Source organism: Lactuca serriola, chromosome 9 (assembly GCF_051521515.1).
Source record: "Lactuca serriola cultivar US96UC23 chromosome 9, Lser_US96UC23_V15, whole genome shotgun sequence".
Lineage (NCBI taxonomy): Eukaryota > Viridiplantae > Streptophyta > Magnoliopsida > Asterales > Asteraceae > Lactuca > Lactuca serriola.
The window spans coordinates 35,619,770-35,637,275 of record NC_136416.1 but is presented as its reverse complement, the minus strand read 5'-3'; the positions used below and the strand labels follow the sequence as shown (position 1 = coordinate 35,637,275).

The 17,506-nt window shown below is 31.3% G+C and overlaps 2 protein-coding genes across 2 annotated transcripts; both read left to right on the top strand.

Moving 5' to 3' along the window:
• Window positions 1-2,824: 2,824 nt before the first annotated feature.
• Window positions 2,825-3,493, top strand: LOC145076776 (uncharacterized). Its single transcript, XM_079022568.1, has 2 exons — window positions 2,825-3,119; window positions 3,235-3,493. Exons 1-2 carry the CDS (start codon window positions 2,869-2,871, stop codon window positions 3,371-3,373), a joined length of 390 nt encoding a protein of 129 aa, XP_078878694.1. The 5' UTR covers window positions 2,825-2,868; the 3' UTR covers window positions 3,374-3,493.
• A 7,175-nt stretch (window positions 3,494-10,668) lies between these two features.
• On the top strand, window positions 10,669-13,309 carry LOC145073716 (uncharacterized). Its single transcript, XM_079020227.1, has 3 exons — window positions 10,669-10,880; window positions 11,016-11,110; window positions 12,262-13,309. Exons 2-3 carry the CDS (start codon window positions 11,023-11,025, stop codon window positions 13,008-13,010), a joined length of 837 nt encoding a protein of 278 aa, XP_078876353.1. The 5' UTR covers window positions 10,669-10,880; window positions 11,016-11,022; the 3' UTR covers window positions 13,011-13,309.
• Window positions 13,310-17,506: the final 4,197 nt, after the last annotated feature.

The window sequence follows — 17,506 nt, the reverse complement described above, 5'->3', positions numbered from 1 at the left end:
TTAATATTCTAATTATCTTTATTTGATTTATCTTTGATTTCATTCAAGATAATTACAAAAATAATTAATCATTATCATATAAGGAAATTAAATATTTTATTAGATGATAAATATCTTTAATTAGATCAAGATAATAGTCATATTTATCAAAAAATCGGATTTAGATTGATACAATATGATTAAGGTAAGTTTCCATAAGATAATTATGAAAAAATCCCGAATCTGGCCATTCCTGACGCCTGGACTCGCCGAGTGCACAAGGGGACTCGCCGAGTCAGGCCTACTCGTCGAGTCCACCTTGGAACTCGCCGAGTCAGTGACTCAAAACCCAAAAAATCGAATTTTGCAGGTTTGTTTCAGTTAATCAAGCAACAATTTAAAGAAAACCAAGCTAGGCTCTGATACCACTGATGGGTTTTAGCCAGAAGAACTTTCCTATGTGCGCATGCAAAACCCTAATGCTTGGATCTAGGCTTTCTAATAAACATGCTTTTGAATCCAAGACTTCTAATGGCTAATTAGGTTAAATAACAATATTGAAACAGATCTAGAATCATACCTTTGAGTTCCTTGTTGATCTTGTTTGTCTTGGAGCTTCTAGAGTCACAAATGTCACTCCTCTAATGGCTTACAAACACCAATAGCAAGCCAGATGATTTAGGAGAGAGGAGAGGGGAGGAATTCGGCCAGAGATTCCTTGCTTAAGGTTGTGTGTCGAATTCCCTCACCCCTAAGGTCTATTTATACTTGTAGACTCCTTAAGGGTTTCAACCTAAACCCTAATTGGATAATCTTCTCTTAAGGCTATCCAAATCCATTCCATAGATAACCCTATGGACGATTTGAGCTATCCTAAAGCTCTTAGAATCCGTCCAAGGTATATCCAAATGGATTTACAGTCTAAAGTCTAACTATCAAACAATTGACAGTTTATACCCTCTTATTTAATTAATCTCTTTAAGTCACCAAATTAATACCAATTAATTTATGACTTATATTAATCAAATAGCCAAATATTATTTCTTATAATATTTACTCTCTCTTAACAAATCATCCTTCAAGTTACTATGGTGAAGGCAACCCAAAAGGACCATGCACAACCGAATATAGTTATAGCCTTAGACACTATTCCAACAGTATAATCATCAGCGAGTGTCATCAATGTATTACACGATCATTGTGTCATCAGTGTAGGACCTTCAACGTATGGATACACTGATCAGTCTTCAATGAATGGTGTCTTCGTGCATTCGGTGCTGATAGAGTCTTTAGGGTATTTTTCTCATCAAAGGATGATCTTCAGTCTTCGACATATGAACTTCCATCAGTATATCTTCATATTGACTAACTACACAAGAGACAGATCAGCTTGTCTAAGTTGTATTATTTACACTTACTTAGACAAGACTGTCTATCTACAATGAGCAGATAAATTGTAACTATAATGCATATATTTTGTATCATCGAATCTATACAAATATGTGATCCAACAACAATTTTCTTGCACTTTCCTTTTTCTTCTTACATTCTTTCCTTTTTTTTCTTTGCTAAAACTCAAGAACTAAACGTAAAATCCTAATTTATAGGAAAAAGGTAATGCCTGAAGTTGCAGAAATACCATGAAACCAAGAGTAGTTATGGGAGAGAGGGAGAGAGAGAGTAATGGAGGTTGAGTTAAATGCACACAGTTGTTTTAGAAACTTATTCGGTTTCATGCTTGGGAGGTTGACAATTGAGTCGACTCATTTCCTTAGCCATCGTATGGAGAAATAGGGCTCTCCATATGGTGTTCATTGACCTATAGAAGGCGTATAATAATATCCCCAGTGAGGTGATTTCGAGGACATTGTAATCTAGACAAGTCCTCGAGAGATGTCATAACTATGTGTGATATGTATTGCCGGTCTACAACATGTTTTCAGACCGTGTTGGAGACACATTATCATTCCCGGTAGAAATTAGGCTCCATCAAGGTTCGACCTTAATTTGTATATATTTGCCTTGATATTGGGATGAGATGTCTCGTGACATGGTGGGGAAAGTACCTTATTGAATGCTTCATGTTGGTGGCAGAGTGTAGGATTATGTTGAACGCATGGTTGGACACCTAGAGGTCAAAGTTAGAAGAGAAAGGACTACAAAATTAGCATCAACATTGTTAAGACAAAGTATCTTTAAGGTCTATGACCCGTAAAGAAGAGGATATGGAGGTAAATGTCACAACTAACATTAATATGGGTTGTTTTCAAATGAAGGGCAACCTCAAGAGTCTTGTGCGAATTCGAAAATTTTATAGAGTAGTTGTTGACTTGTCATTATGTCTTGTATGTTGGTCAAACAAGGAGCATGAGAGAGGAAGAATCCCATTTTTTTTGTTTGCCTCATATGAAGGTCCTCTTATTCTTTTGCTTATATTATTATTTAGTATTTACTCATGTATGTGCTATTGTTCAGATTAACTTACCTTCTCTTTGTTTGCTTAATTTACACATGATTTTCGTTTTGCACAGTGAAGTAGGCGAAGAAAATTCAAGGCTTCAATGTGGTCAGTTTGAGACTTGTAGTTGCTGTTGTATAAAGGTCAAAGAAGATAGAAGGCTTTCTAGTTCTATGTGTCTATTTTAGCCGTAACGAGGTCTAAATCTAATGCCGACATTATTTTTTTTATCTGCGGTCTATTTTTCTGTAACGTTGGCCTACCAATAAAACGTAATAAAAAGTTGAAGTCTGGTTGGTAAGTGAATGTGGGTCCATTCTTATCCTTATCCAGGATTGGAATATGGAACCCTCAATATCAATGGACATGAGAGTATGATCCATGTTACAAAACTGCACACTGGTCTCGAAAATGAACCAAACAAAACAAAAATGGCCACCATATCTCCCCTACCAACTCTCTCCGCCTCCGCCTCCAACAAACCATCTGTTCATGGTCGCACCACGTCGCCCTCACCTACACTTCAATTTCTGAACCAGAACCAGAAGAAGCGGGGATCTCTGACTGTGGTCTCCGCCGTGGGTGATGTATCCTCCGAAGGCACAACTTACCTGATCGCCGGCGCAGCTGCCGTCGCACTGCTGGGAACAGCATTCCCGATACTTTTCTCACGCAAGGACACGTACGTTTAACAAATCTTATCCACCAACGATTCATCATTTATATGTATTAAGTATATATTATATATGTATTGTGGTTAATTGATGATTTAATTCGATTATGTTTGCGTTTGGCAGGTGCCCTGAGTGCGATGGCGCAGGGTTCGTCAGGAAATCGGGTGTGACGTTGAGGGCAAATGCAGCCAGGAAAGACCAGACTCAGATCGTTTGTGCTCGTTGCGATGGTTTAGGCAAACTCAATCAAGTTGATAAGTAGGCTGCTTATTGTCTTTTGCTTCTTTGAATCTATGGTTTTTGATTCTGGCATAAATGTTCTTTGTTAACTCACAGTCTAATTGATTATATATATAAAATGGTTTCCAAGTGTTCATGTAAATTAAGTCAGTTAAATCATGTAAATTGTGATTTGTGTAACAAACTTGTTCTTGAAGATCAAATGGTAATTACAATGTGGATAATATTGATAAGCATCAATGGTTTTTCTATAGAATAAGGGTAAGAAAAGATGGGATAATACCGATAAGCATGTCGATTCGTTAGAATTCATGGGATTCAACTCGTATTGAAATTCACTAACATTTTATTACGGCTTTTGGTTACAAATTAGCGTAGAATTGAATTCCATTAAAAATCCAATTAAGGAAGGAATTTAACTTCCCTTCCATAAAGTTGTGAAATCTAATTCAAATCCGCTCATATATGTAAATAAAAGTCGATTGAGATTTTTTTTTATCTATGATCATTTTAAGCTTTGCAAGATGATGCTTGTAAAGATCCTATCAGGATGAACTAATATTCCAATTTGTTTACAAGGACTTGTTTGTGCAGTATTCTTGTTTGTAGTTATATCTTGATATGGATGATATGGATGTTGGAATCAACTTTAACTTATTAAACAATAACCAATAACTTTTTAAATGTACAACTTTTTAGGCGATGTATGGGAAAAAATAAAAAATATATTACCTAAATATAATAATCATTGTTCATTACATTACAAATCATTAATTTATTTACTGAGTGTTATGTGTTAATGTGTGATACATAGGTTCATAACTTAAAATAAAAAAATAATATGTTTTCATGTTTGATAATCCTTAAGAGATATATTTTCCCACTTTGACCTAGTTAAATCTCCTTTTCGAAAAGTGACTTTTGGAGTTAAATCTGGTCTTTCAGATGCAAATTTGTAAGATTTCGATATAAATGTAGAGATTCAATGTTCTATTATTTTATGATGTTTTGGTTCATGTAGGAAATTGGGCTTGATTATTTTTTTATTTCACGTTGTTTAATTTATTTGGTCTAATCTATTCGTTACTTGATCACAATTGATAGAAAATATAATATTAGTGTTAAAATAAAACTAAAAAAAATTAAAAAAAGCACGGTACTTTTCAATATACAATGATGTAATAAAATTTACATGAAAATACATGGCTATTGTAGGAATAAAAAAATATATTCCAATAATAAGAAGAAAACAAATGAAAAAATGATTGCTAATTCTTGTATTTAGCCATTTTCTTTTTATCTTTGTTTTCCCTATTAATAGAATCATACATTTCTTCTTCTCCAACCTCATCTTCTAACCTTCGAAGAACAAAATCAATTATGGCATTTAAGTTGGTAAAATCAAACCCAACACTTGCTAGGATATGATTGATAAGTAGGATGTTATTTAAGAATTAAAAGCTAAAAGTAGGATGCTATTTAACACTTAGAAATTAAACTTAGGATGTTATTAACACTTTTAAGTTAAAAGTAGGATGTTATCTAACATTTAAACTTAGGCTGCAATAAACTTTGTATACAGTCAGTAGTCAAGGTGAAACACAACACATGCACACACTGTAACACGTGTTGTAAAATCTTCTTGTAAATAGATAAGAAAACCTTATATGACGATCATTTTTTAAATATGTGCTAGTTAACTAAAAGTACTTCAAAAATGTTTCTTGTAAAATTTTCTTGTCAATCATTTGCATAATTGAATTTATGAAATATATTACATCTAATTCCAAATTTATATTAATGTAATTTACTTACTTTCATTCATATTTGCCCAACCCCAGCAACACGCAATGCTATTTCATGCATTAAACCTTACTGACATGATGATTTTTAGAAAAAAAAAATATATCGAGATCTTTTTTTCTTAAAAATTTTCTTGACCTCTACCTGTATATTAAATTAAGTAATTTAAGTTAAATGTTATTTGTATAATTGTAAAAAAAATAAAATGTTACGAACATACCAGAAACTTGAGGGTCATGTTAGGACATGAATCATATTTATAAAGAAAAGAAAAAGGTTTAGCAAATAGAATATGATAAAGATTAATAGACAAATAAATTGAATGAAAAAGGTTTAGCATCTGTATTAAATAAAAACTTATGAATATAACAAAGACGTGAATAAGAAAATTTAAGTAAATAATGAATAAGCTCATGAAAAGAGTATCAGGATGCATCTTACTTTAGCCATTGGATCCACTTATGGAGAAATCATAATCCACATTCATCATTACATAGTAAATCTTTTTTTCTCCCACCTTTGAATCTATAAAAAAACACCCATTTATAACCAAAATAAACATTGCATGGTGGTGACGATAGAGAAAGGGAAGTTTGGGTGCGACCCTGCCTTGTATGTATGTGTGAAAGAAAGGAAGAACAATTCTTTTTCTCTCATAAAAATTAGGATCTTACATATAATAGAAATATTATTGGATATAGATGGAAACTCTATCAAGTATCAATTAACTCTTTCAAAATTCAAATTTAGGATCAATTGCTGATTTATAGGAGATTGCTCTGCAAGCTGGAATGAAATAAGGATGAGCGGGAATCAGAGAGAACGCTTCACAAGAAGATGCCAAGTGGCAAAATAAAAGTGTAGAAAGGTGACATGTGGACTATTAAAGTCTTTAGAAGAAAGAGATTAAATACTAATGATAAAGAGACTTGTCATACTTAACAACTTATTGGAATCCTTGAAACATATTTCTTCATCATATAAAGATTTTTCTTGTAACAACTTATTGGTTTACCTTGTTTCCCTTCAAATATATTTCTTCATCATATAAAGATTATTCTCCTTTCATGCACCCTTAGATGAATTTATCATTTATAATAGTATCTACTCATTTCCAAAAGTATTTGATAAAATATTTAACATTTCCTTAGATGAGCAAATTTTAATAATGAGATAAATGTTATTATTGATTTTGCTATAGATAATGTAGCTATAATATCCAAATCAACTTGACGTTTATCTTCATAATTCTGGTAAAGTAAATTTTTTTAAGTGCAAGAGTGAAATCCAGTTGTGAGCACAAACATAGGTTTATAAGGACATTCATTTAAGATATCGTTCATGTGATGATTAGTAGTGTAAAGAGACATAACCAATTGTTTCTTCTAGAAAAAGAAAGTGATTTCTTGCAAAATAAGGATTTCTTGAGAGATTTTGGGCGTGCTCGATAAAAATAGCTGATAGCTGATAGCGGGTAGCGAGTAGCTTCTAGCTTCTAGCTGGTAACATTTTGTTAAACGCTACGTGAAGTAGTATTTGGATTTGGATCATTTTGTTTAAATTAAACTCTAGAATTTTGTAGTGCCAAACGAGGCTTTCTGTTAAAAACGGAGCGTTTTGTCAAACGCTAGAAGCTCTCAAATGCTTCGTTCTGAACAACCCTTTACATTTGATATAATTAGGAGCATTTTGATGATTGAGAATAGGGAAAGAATTTAAATTAGGTGTGAGTAGATATTGATCATTGAATAGAATCTTCTCTAATACCATTTATTATGTTGACCATGACATATACATTTTCCAGGGCCTTTATTATGACCAATACCTTTCAATGCAACTATTCTTATGTTCTTCTAGATATCCTTTTTACTTACATAAAGGATCAAGTGACCTGTACACTCTTGAATCGGTTGATAAATGGCAACACTTAAATATCTTCACAAATGATTGAATAGAATCTTCTCTAATACCATTTATTAGGTTGATCATGACATATACAATTTTCAGGGTCTTTATTATGACCAATACCTTTCAATGCAACTATTTTTATGTTCTTCTAGAAGGATATATTTTTAACTTAGAAAAAGGATCAAATGGAATGTACACTCTTGAATCGGTCGATAAATAGCAACACTTAAATATCTTCACAGATGATTTGGATCGGTCTTGAAAAATCGAGCCCGATTAATATATTCTTAAACTATTAGGTATAAGAAACATGTTAAGTCATTTTATCACATGTAATGTCACCCATGGTGTTATAACACCAACTGAGGAAATAGTGTTGAAATGTTAGACCATAGGGAGTGGGTGCGGTTTAGCCGCAACCCTTACCACGATGGTAGGAAGAATACCCCCCGTATGTGGTCTCCAATGCAGTCTCGCCACACTGCAGTCGAATTTGGCAGCGCTTTGCTTGTTCCTTTGACCATTTGAACGGTCAAAATGTTTTGAATTATTTTTATTTTATTATTTTTTTTTACCTATATATGAAACTTATCATCCCTTAATTTACCAAACTTCAATCAAATTTCTTTATCTTTCATTATCTTTTTTTCAAAAACTCTCAACATGTCTTCTTCCAACAACCCAAACAATCAAACAACACCCATTAGAAATACCCCAACACCTTCTTATGATCAATCGATTTATTCTCCCCCTTTTATCACTATGGCGGTATGTTACCGTATTATCCACAACAATTCTCACAACCGTAACGACCAACACAAACACAAACACAACTACAACCTGTAACCGACCCGAATTTTAATCCGTTTAAATTTTTGTCTTAACCTGAATTTGTTAACAAACAAAATCACAACTTCAAACATCCATTTTTTATTCCAAAGCCGAATTCGTTCAATCGAGCACCAAATAAAAGAAAAGAGAAATCGGTGGTTAAAGGATGTGATCCCGAAGAAGTGTTCGTATTGGCACAATCATGGATCGATATTTTAGAAGATGCGACAACATGAAAAGACCAAAAACATGATTGTTTTTGGATGTGGGTGACAAAAAGGTTCCACAAAAGAATGAAGTTTCTTCAGTATCATTCAAAACACCAAATTTACTCAAAATGGGGGACCACAAACAAGTAAGTCATGTTGTTTAATGATTTGTATAACAACTTGAAACATCAATGTAAAAACATAGAAAGTGATGAAGTCATTTTGAAGAAAGCTCTAAAAGTGTACCAAAAAGATACAAGAAGACTTTCAAGTTTATTGACTTTTCGAATCTTGTGAAAGATAACGTTCAAGAACATTTGAATCCAACCACACTACATCTGATGCCCGTGTTGGTTTCAACCTCAATGATGATGTACCCGTTCAAGTTTCATCACCTTACCAACCAATGGGAAGAGACACAACAAAAAGCAAAGACAAAAGCAAAACGTCATATTCGGATGACTTGAAAAAACCAGGGACAATATGAAGGGTATAAAAGAAAGAATGAACAAATTTTTGCAAATTGCTTCCGAATGAGAACTTTGGAAACAAAAAAATAGTGACATGAAGACACTAATGATGGACACATCGGATATGACCAAGGAGGAGCTTAAAGTTGTTATGGCGATGAAAGCCGACGTCAAAAAACGTTATGCTAAGTAGGTATGTTTAAGATTGTAGGTTTTAATCGTTTGATGTTTTTTTGTAGGTTTAAGATTTCTAGTTTTCTCCCCTAAGTGTTTAGGCGTTTTTTTTATTATATATATATATATATATATATATATATATATATATATATATATATATATATATATATATATTATTAATACAAAAAGTTTCGTTTGGTAGTATGAACGTTTAACTTTTGGTTTAAACAAAACGCTTCAAATTTAAAAGTTACTTCATGTAGCATTTAACAAAATGCTACTGAGCTTTTGAAATCAATTTCCATAATTACCTTTAAAAATATATTAATATATTTATTTATTTTTAATCAATTGTCCTTTTATGTAATTTTATATATTTCAAAAGCTTCCAACTACTTTTATCAAACACTCATATAAAAAATAAAAGTTACAGCTTCCCGCTACACGCGATCAACTACCCGCTTCCAGCTAACATCTACTTTTACCAAACACGCCCATAGTGATATTTTATGAACAAACAATTAAGTATAGATTAAGATTGTTGAAGAAAATAGGAAGAACTTAAAATAATAATATATTTATACAATGAGAAAGAATGTATAAAGTCATTATATATTCAATAAAGAATATTCCTTATAATATTTTATGAATATTCCTTATAATATTTTATGGAATTTGTATACACGTCCAACTAAATAAATAAGAGAGAAAGAACCACGCAGAATACTGCAAGTATTTATTAAAAAGTTGAATGTTTTGTTCCATAAAGAATATTCCTTGTAATATTTTCAGCAAAACTAGTTGGTAGCGGGTAGCTTGTAGCTTGTAGCGTTTTGTTAAACGCTACCTGAAGTAGCATTTGAATTTGAAGCGTTTTGTTCAAACTAAACGCTAGAAGCTTGCAGTGCCGACAAGGCTTTCTGTTCAAAATTGTGCGTTTTGTCAAACGCTTGAAGCTATAAGCTCTCAAACGCTCCCAAAAGCTCCACGCCGAACACACCCAATACCGCAAGTATTTATTAAATGATCAAATATATATCTAACTAGTAATGCTTATTTCTTGGTACGTTATGTAATGATAGATTTTTTTTTTATTGATTTATATAATTTGTGGGATGTATTTCGTTTCAAATCTATTTTTCTTTAAAAATTAAAATATACAAATATATTATAACAAATATTTAACCTTGTTAAATAATATGTTTTCATATAACTCGTGATATTACTAAACTTTTTAAATTTATTTTTATTCAGATTTTAAAAAGTCAATATTATTTATTATTTTACTAAATATAGTTAAAATGATATTTAGAAATAAAAGGAAAAAAAATAATAATATATATCTTTACGTAGTGTAATTAATGATGATTATTTATCATGAAACTGGAATAAGGTGTTTTCTTTTAAATTCAACATTTGAAGCTTTACATTTTTAAAAATAAACTATTACATTTTTATTTTTATAAAATAAAACAAGATATGGATTTTGAAACAGAAGGCAAAATCTAATGATGCAATCATACTTTGTTTTATTGTAGAATTTTACTTTTTTTTATTACAATAGTTTATATTTATTTTTATTAAGAGTTTAACTTTAAAAAACCTACATAATTATATCATTATACTTTCTTTGTATAACATTTTTGATAATGCAAAAAGAAGCTGATTTGTAAACAATAGTTTTTATCCATACATATCGATGCTTTAAAATATTATATTATACAACTATATAATACAATAACAATTATAAATTGTTATGTATAAACTATTATGTACTAATCTTTTCTCAGCGCAAAAGGTAAAGTATATTACTACGTCTTAATTGTATTTCACATGATTTTCGGATATTTGAAAAATAAATAAATATATTCTTAAAAGCACTTTTGTGGTTATGCAAACTTGCAAAGCTGGAACTCCGAACACAATTTAGTTTCCTTAACACACAGAAAAAGCCACGCCAAACCCAAAGTAAAAAAGAAGCATAAGAAACGTGTTCCAAAAACGAAAACTTATAAACGTTTTCTCTCCTCTGATCATCGATTACTCACGCCATTCACTCCAGCAATCCTAAATTCACAACACCCATTTCCCCAATTCCTCTTGTTTACTCTAATTTCAAGTCTAATCGCAGGTACCCATCTCTGTTTCCTGTTGAATTTCGGTCTCGTTTTCCCTAAATCCGTCTTCATTCTCTCAAGAACTTTTCTATTTTGATTTGATGTTTGAACGAATGTTTGATTTTGTGTTTGTGTTCTTCGTGTTGCAGTGATCATATGGAGAATTGGAGAAAGAAGGGTAATAAATATACTCAAGAGCCTCCAAGATTTAATTCTCATAATTATTACGGAAACCCACCTCTTGGTATGATTTCGTAACCGCTGTCAATAATTTTACAACTCTTTGCATGCCGATTATCTGCTTAACTGTTGTCGTATAGATTTTTCTGTATCTTCAAAAATCATGGGTAACTGTTTCTTGTTTGCATGCATTTTAGTTGTAGTCGATGTTCGATCATTACTTGTATGCATTTGTTCATAGCTAATTGCTATATTATTGGGTTGAAAGATTACAAAGCCCTCTGTATTGTTTTTAAAAGCAATGTTTCTTTAATTTAAGATTTCCACGTTTTTGGTCTTGACTGCAAGATTCATTAGGAATGCCCTCTGGTTAACAAATGGAGACTTTGGAAAAAAAAATCCCTTGTTTGTTTTTGCTTTTGACTTTTCCACATGGTAGTAAGCCAGAATTGTTGTTTGGTATTCTAGGGTTTTCCTTTTTAGTGTCTCTTTGATAGGCTTTCTTCATCTTCACTAGTTCTTAGAACTGTGGGACCAGTTGGTTTGGGTGCCTAGTGGTGGCCTTTACCCTTTTCATTCTTAGAAGTTACAACTGTAAGTTTCCTATGGTGGTTCTTTCTTAGGTCTCACTTTTATCTTCCATTGTCTTTTCTGATGTTTTTTAATTGTCCACATGTTTGACATAGTAGTAAAGAGTTGAGAATCCATAACTGATGACACTGTGATTTACCTCTCTCATGTTGGCCGTGGAACTGCCATAATCTATTTTTCCCTCATTGTAACAATTTGGGAAGAAAAAAGTACCCTCAACTAGCTCAATTAGTTATGTGTTCCATATTTTAGAATGTTTTTATTTATATGTACACGTTAAGAATAAAACTCGTTAGGAACCTTGACCTTTCACGTGGACGTGACCACCAAAAGATTTAACATGCAAGAAGGCGTAACGGATACGTTAATGGTTTAACAAGTTATCATGAATAATAAACACCTAAAGCTTACACATCCCTACATAGGGCGTGTACAATGTTTGACATGCATTAGACCAGGACTCGTATTAGAAAGATATCTACCGAATGAATTACTAAATTCCTTCTTAGTCAGCTTCTTTCCACCATTCACACCCTATAGAAAGTGTAAATTTTCTTTAAACGTAGTTTTTACAAGATTTTCTTTTTTTCACTCATCCGAATAAACAATCAAACATGTTTTCAGGTGGGAATTCAAATTGGCAGCAGAGCGTTCCATCGTGGGAGAGAAGATTCATAACATCCATCGGAGCAATGTCATGGAAGAAGTTTTTGGAAGCAAAAGCTTACGCACATCTCTATGAAAACATAATGAAGTGGAACGATTCTGCTGGAGAAGAAGCATTCCAAACTGCAAAACATAATTTCCATGCACAAATTCACGGTCTTCCATGCGACATTAAACCGCATAATCCCGACTTGTATATTGATCAAATAGATTGGAATGAGAAAACCAATCACAATCTAATTCTAGACTTGAATTCCGATTCCATGGCTCCCGATTCCGACAGCAACCGTGAACCGGTTGTGATCTTTGGGGATGCCCTCCCGGATCCATATAAAAACTACTCCCCCGCGGGTTGGGGAGTTGAAAGCAAAACTCGGGATTGTCAGAATAAGATGCCGGAAGATTGTAACAACGGGGTTGTTTATGATGATTATGTGAATAATTGGGATGTAGATTTAGAAGCTATTAATCCTCAGAGTGAAAATGACAATAAAGCCCATGGAGATCAAGGTTGGAACAATGACAATAACGGCTGCCAGGGTTGGAACAACAATATTCATTATCGAAATGTGAATAATGGGGGAGGGAGGCATAGAAGTTGGAGGTTTAATGGGAATAATGATTGTTCTTGGAGGAATAATGGGAATAGGAGGAAACCAGTGGTTCAAGTCCATGGGAATCAATGGGTTCATAGGGTGCACCCGTGAGGTTAATTATGCAGATGGTTTTCGTTTTCTTGAATGTAAAGAAAACGTGTTGGCTTACCGACGCTTTCTGCTAGTTTTGTTAGTTAGTTATCTTGGGGAAATGTTTAATTAAATTTTGGAGAGTTTTGAGTAGGAGTTTGCGTACATGTTTTAATGTGATGTTGATAAGTTTTGTCGTCATAAAACTTTGTTTTTTGGGCACCAAATGCTTGGACAAATCGGGTCCTTGTTGTGACAATACAACCCATCAACATCATTTCCTGATATGGATTAGTAATTAAATATCTAAAGTTCTGCAAGGTTTACTTTTTGGTTAAGTGGTTTCTGTTTGGAGAAAATGCTACATAAATAAACGTTGTTTTTTTAGTGTTGAATGAAAAATGAACTCTTTTTTTTTTTTTTTGAGCCACTCGAAATAAAACATGTTACAATTTTTGAATGATGAACTATAAGATTGTTATCGTTCGTTAGATAAAAACCAAAAAAAAAAAAAGTTCTATGAACATATTTCAATCTAGATTATTGAAATTAACTTTGCTTTTGACACGTTAAAGTAATTTTATGTTAAAGCGATTTTATATTTAGGTGGAATGCAAATGGGCAACAAGCTCCGTAGTTTATCATTTTTGGATGATAAAACTAAATTTTTTAAAAACTGTATTCATAGATCTTTGGGTCATAATATTATTATGTATGACCTGTTAGACTATTGTGGGAAACTTCGCAAAGAAACCAAAGGTATCAAACATTAATAGTATACAGTTAAATGTTAGTTGTTTTTTCTTTCTAAGTATGTGTGTTCGTCATTAGATAACCAATGATTTTTTTTATACAACTAACTCAATCCGGTCATCTATTGGATATCAGATATTGTCAACGAATCTAATCAAATTGGCTATGGTCAACCAAACCTAGCCAATCCAATTTGACATTGTATTTGATGGATTTTATCAATTGAATATTTATTGTTGGATATTCAATATGTTCAATCGGATCCATCCGGTGTCCATCAATTCTTTCAGCAATTTTCTTCCAGTTTTAAAACCAACCAAAACAACATAGGTAAATTATTTAACAAATTAAACATATCAAAATATACTTCAAATTTCAAATTTGATAGTTCAACCAAAATACTATAGTTTAAAAGAATCCTATAAGCAACGAAGTTAATGTTCAAACAAATTAAACATATCAAAATACAATAGCTATTTCAAACTTTCAAGTATCCAACGAAGTTAATGTTCAAACTTTCAAGTATCCAACCGTATGCTGCGACGATGCCAGTACGTTTTGTAAATTGGAATTTGACGATTGTATTGATAAAAGTTAGACATCGTTCTATGTGTTGATAAATAAATATACAAAGTTAATACCATTGAAAAAACTTTTGGTTGATGGGGTAATAGAAAGTTGAGGGGATGAAAATGATATTTTATAAAAGTTCGAAGTTGAGGAGGGTGAAAATATCATTTGATAGAGTTAAGGGTGGTAGTCATAGGAAAATCATATTATATAAACTACGGAGGTTAAACATGAAACTTTAGAAAAAAGAGCTGTGAAATTGACAATTGAAAACGTTTTAAGGTGAGGGACTGAAAGATAATTTACAAAGTAGAGTGTTGGAAAGTGATATTTCACCAAGTGGAATGGTGGTAGGTGTCGTTGCTAATATCCACGGAACGTCGGTACAAGTTACCATTTCTAATTAAAAAAAAATATATCATAGGGACTAAACTTGCCAAAGAAAAAGTAAGGAGCAAAAAAGAAAAAAGAAATCACAGTGTCTAAACTTCCGAAGGTAAGGTCCAAAAAAGAAAGAAAGAAAAAAAAAATGTCACAAAGACTAAACTTGTTAAGCAAACCCACCCACGGATTGAAATTCCAAGGACCAAAAAGGAAAAAAAAAAAATCACAACTCAACTTGCCAACCAAGGATAAAAAATGAAAAAAAAATATTCTTAGGGTGAGGAACTCAAAGTGAAATTTTACAAAGTAGAATGGTAGAAAATATCATTTCATTAAGGTGAAGGCTGACAGGTATCGTTGAAAATATCCGGTTAACGTCGATACCGATTGGTAACTCCAATCTAAAAAAAATTGACAATGCCTAAACTAACCAAAGAAAAAAATAATAACTTAAAAAAGAAAAAAACAATCAATGGGGCAAAACATGTCAAGATAAAACCAAAAAAGCTAAAAAAATTAACAATGAGTAAACTTCTTAAATAAACCCATGCATATATTGAAATTGGTAAGTAAGGACAAAAAAGAAAAAAAATTATATTCATAGCGACTAAAGTTGCAAAGTAATGTCTCATATATATATATATATATATATATATATATATATATATATATATATATATATATATATATATATATATATATATATATATATATATAGGTTCAGGTTCATTTGAGACCATTCTAATTTTGTGAGATCGTGAGACTAAATCTAAAAATAATTTTAAAATGCAAAATAAATGGAAAAATTAATAAATTCTTTTTTTAAATATTATTTTCGGAACTTGAATTAATTAAAAAAAAATAAAAAAATAAAATAGAAAAAGTCCCATTTTTTTTAAAATACGTGAAATATTCTAAATAGAATATTAACTGACATATTATAAAAAAATAAATGGAAAAATCTAAAAATTTTTTTTTTAAATATTATTTTCGGAACTTGAATTAACTAAAAAAAAATCCTATTTTTTTTGAAAAATATGTGAAATATTCTAAATAGAATATTACACTGTACATATTATAAAAATAATTTTAAAATGCAAAATAAATGGAAAAATAAAAAAAAAATAAATATTATTTTCGAAACTTGAATTAACTAAAAAAAATAAAAAAATGCGTCTCACGGTCTCACAAAAGTAGACGGTCTCACATGAACCTAACCCTATATATATATATATATATATATATATATATATATATATATATATATATATATATATATATATATATATATATATATATATATGAGACGGTTCATTTGAAACTCAGAAAAAAAAAAAAAAATCTGGAGATTCAACCTTAGCCACATATTTTTCATTTGTTGCTCTAACCCTCCAACATACCGACAATAGCGGGGTATGTCTAATCATAAATGATTATATTGCAGAGATGTATAATCACATATGATTATATATGTTTCTGCCACCAACCATGCGTGGTGGTAGAGGTGGCGGTGGTATAAGTGACGGATGTGGTAGTGGTGGGGTCAGCTAGTGCCAGAGGTGGAGGTAGTGATGGTGGAGAGTGTGGCAAATGTGAAAGGAACGGACGATACTACATAATTATTTATGATTATATATGTTTATACGTATATGCCTAATCATAAATTATTATTATTATTATTATTATTATTATTATTATTATTATTATTATTATTATTATTATTATTATATATATATATATATATATATATATATATATATATATATGGAAAAGTTATATGGAAAATGAATGATTAGGACAACACATATTTAAACCAATGAAAACATGACAACACATCACATCCACAATAATTTCCACAATACATTATTTGTGAAGAAAGAAATGAACACGTGTCATTTGATTATTGATTCCGGTAGATGTTGCCCTAGTTATTTGTTTTTTATAGAACTCTTTCCTATATATATATATATATATATATATATATATATATATATATATTTATATGTTTGTTCACAGATTAAATAATAATATATAATTATAACGGTTAGTGACAAAAAACGCGGTGGTAGTATAAGTGATGGAGGTGATAGTGGTGGGGTCGGCTGGTGGCAAAGGTGGTGGTAGTTGTTGTGGCGGTTTTGGTGGTGGAGAATGTGGCAAATGAAAAAGGAACGGGTCAAGCTATATAATAATTTATGATTATCACTGACCCGCCGCGCCGCTACGCCGGAGGGTTAGAACGGCGGATGTGAAGTATGTGACTGAGATTGAATGTCAAGATTTCTATTTTATTTTGAATCTCAACGAAATCTCTCTCTTTATATATATATATATATATATATATATATATATATATATATATATATATATATATATATCGGGTAAATTAGATAATATTTTGATATATTCAACTCAATGATAATTGGATATTCAGGTTAGGTCGGTTTAGTTTTTTATTGGATTTGGCTTGTTATCCAACAACAAACCAATCCAATTTGAATATCGAAATTTTGTTACCAATCCAATCCAATCTTAATTGGATACCCATGTATATCAATGAACTAGGTTATAACCCGTGTGTTACACGGTTAATAAAATAAAATAAGATAAGAAAAATGTAATCATTAATCATAAATTTATATAGTTACTTTTATATAACATTTGATACTTGTTTATATGTTCTTTGAAATTTTTAATTGGATTCTTTAATATGTTATGAATCCGATGGTTATTCAACATATTACATTTGAGTTGAATAAATTCATAAAAATATGATACATGATTGCGTAAATATTCATTTATCCTTCTAA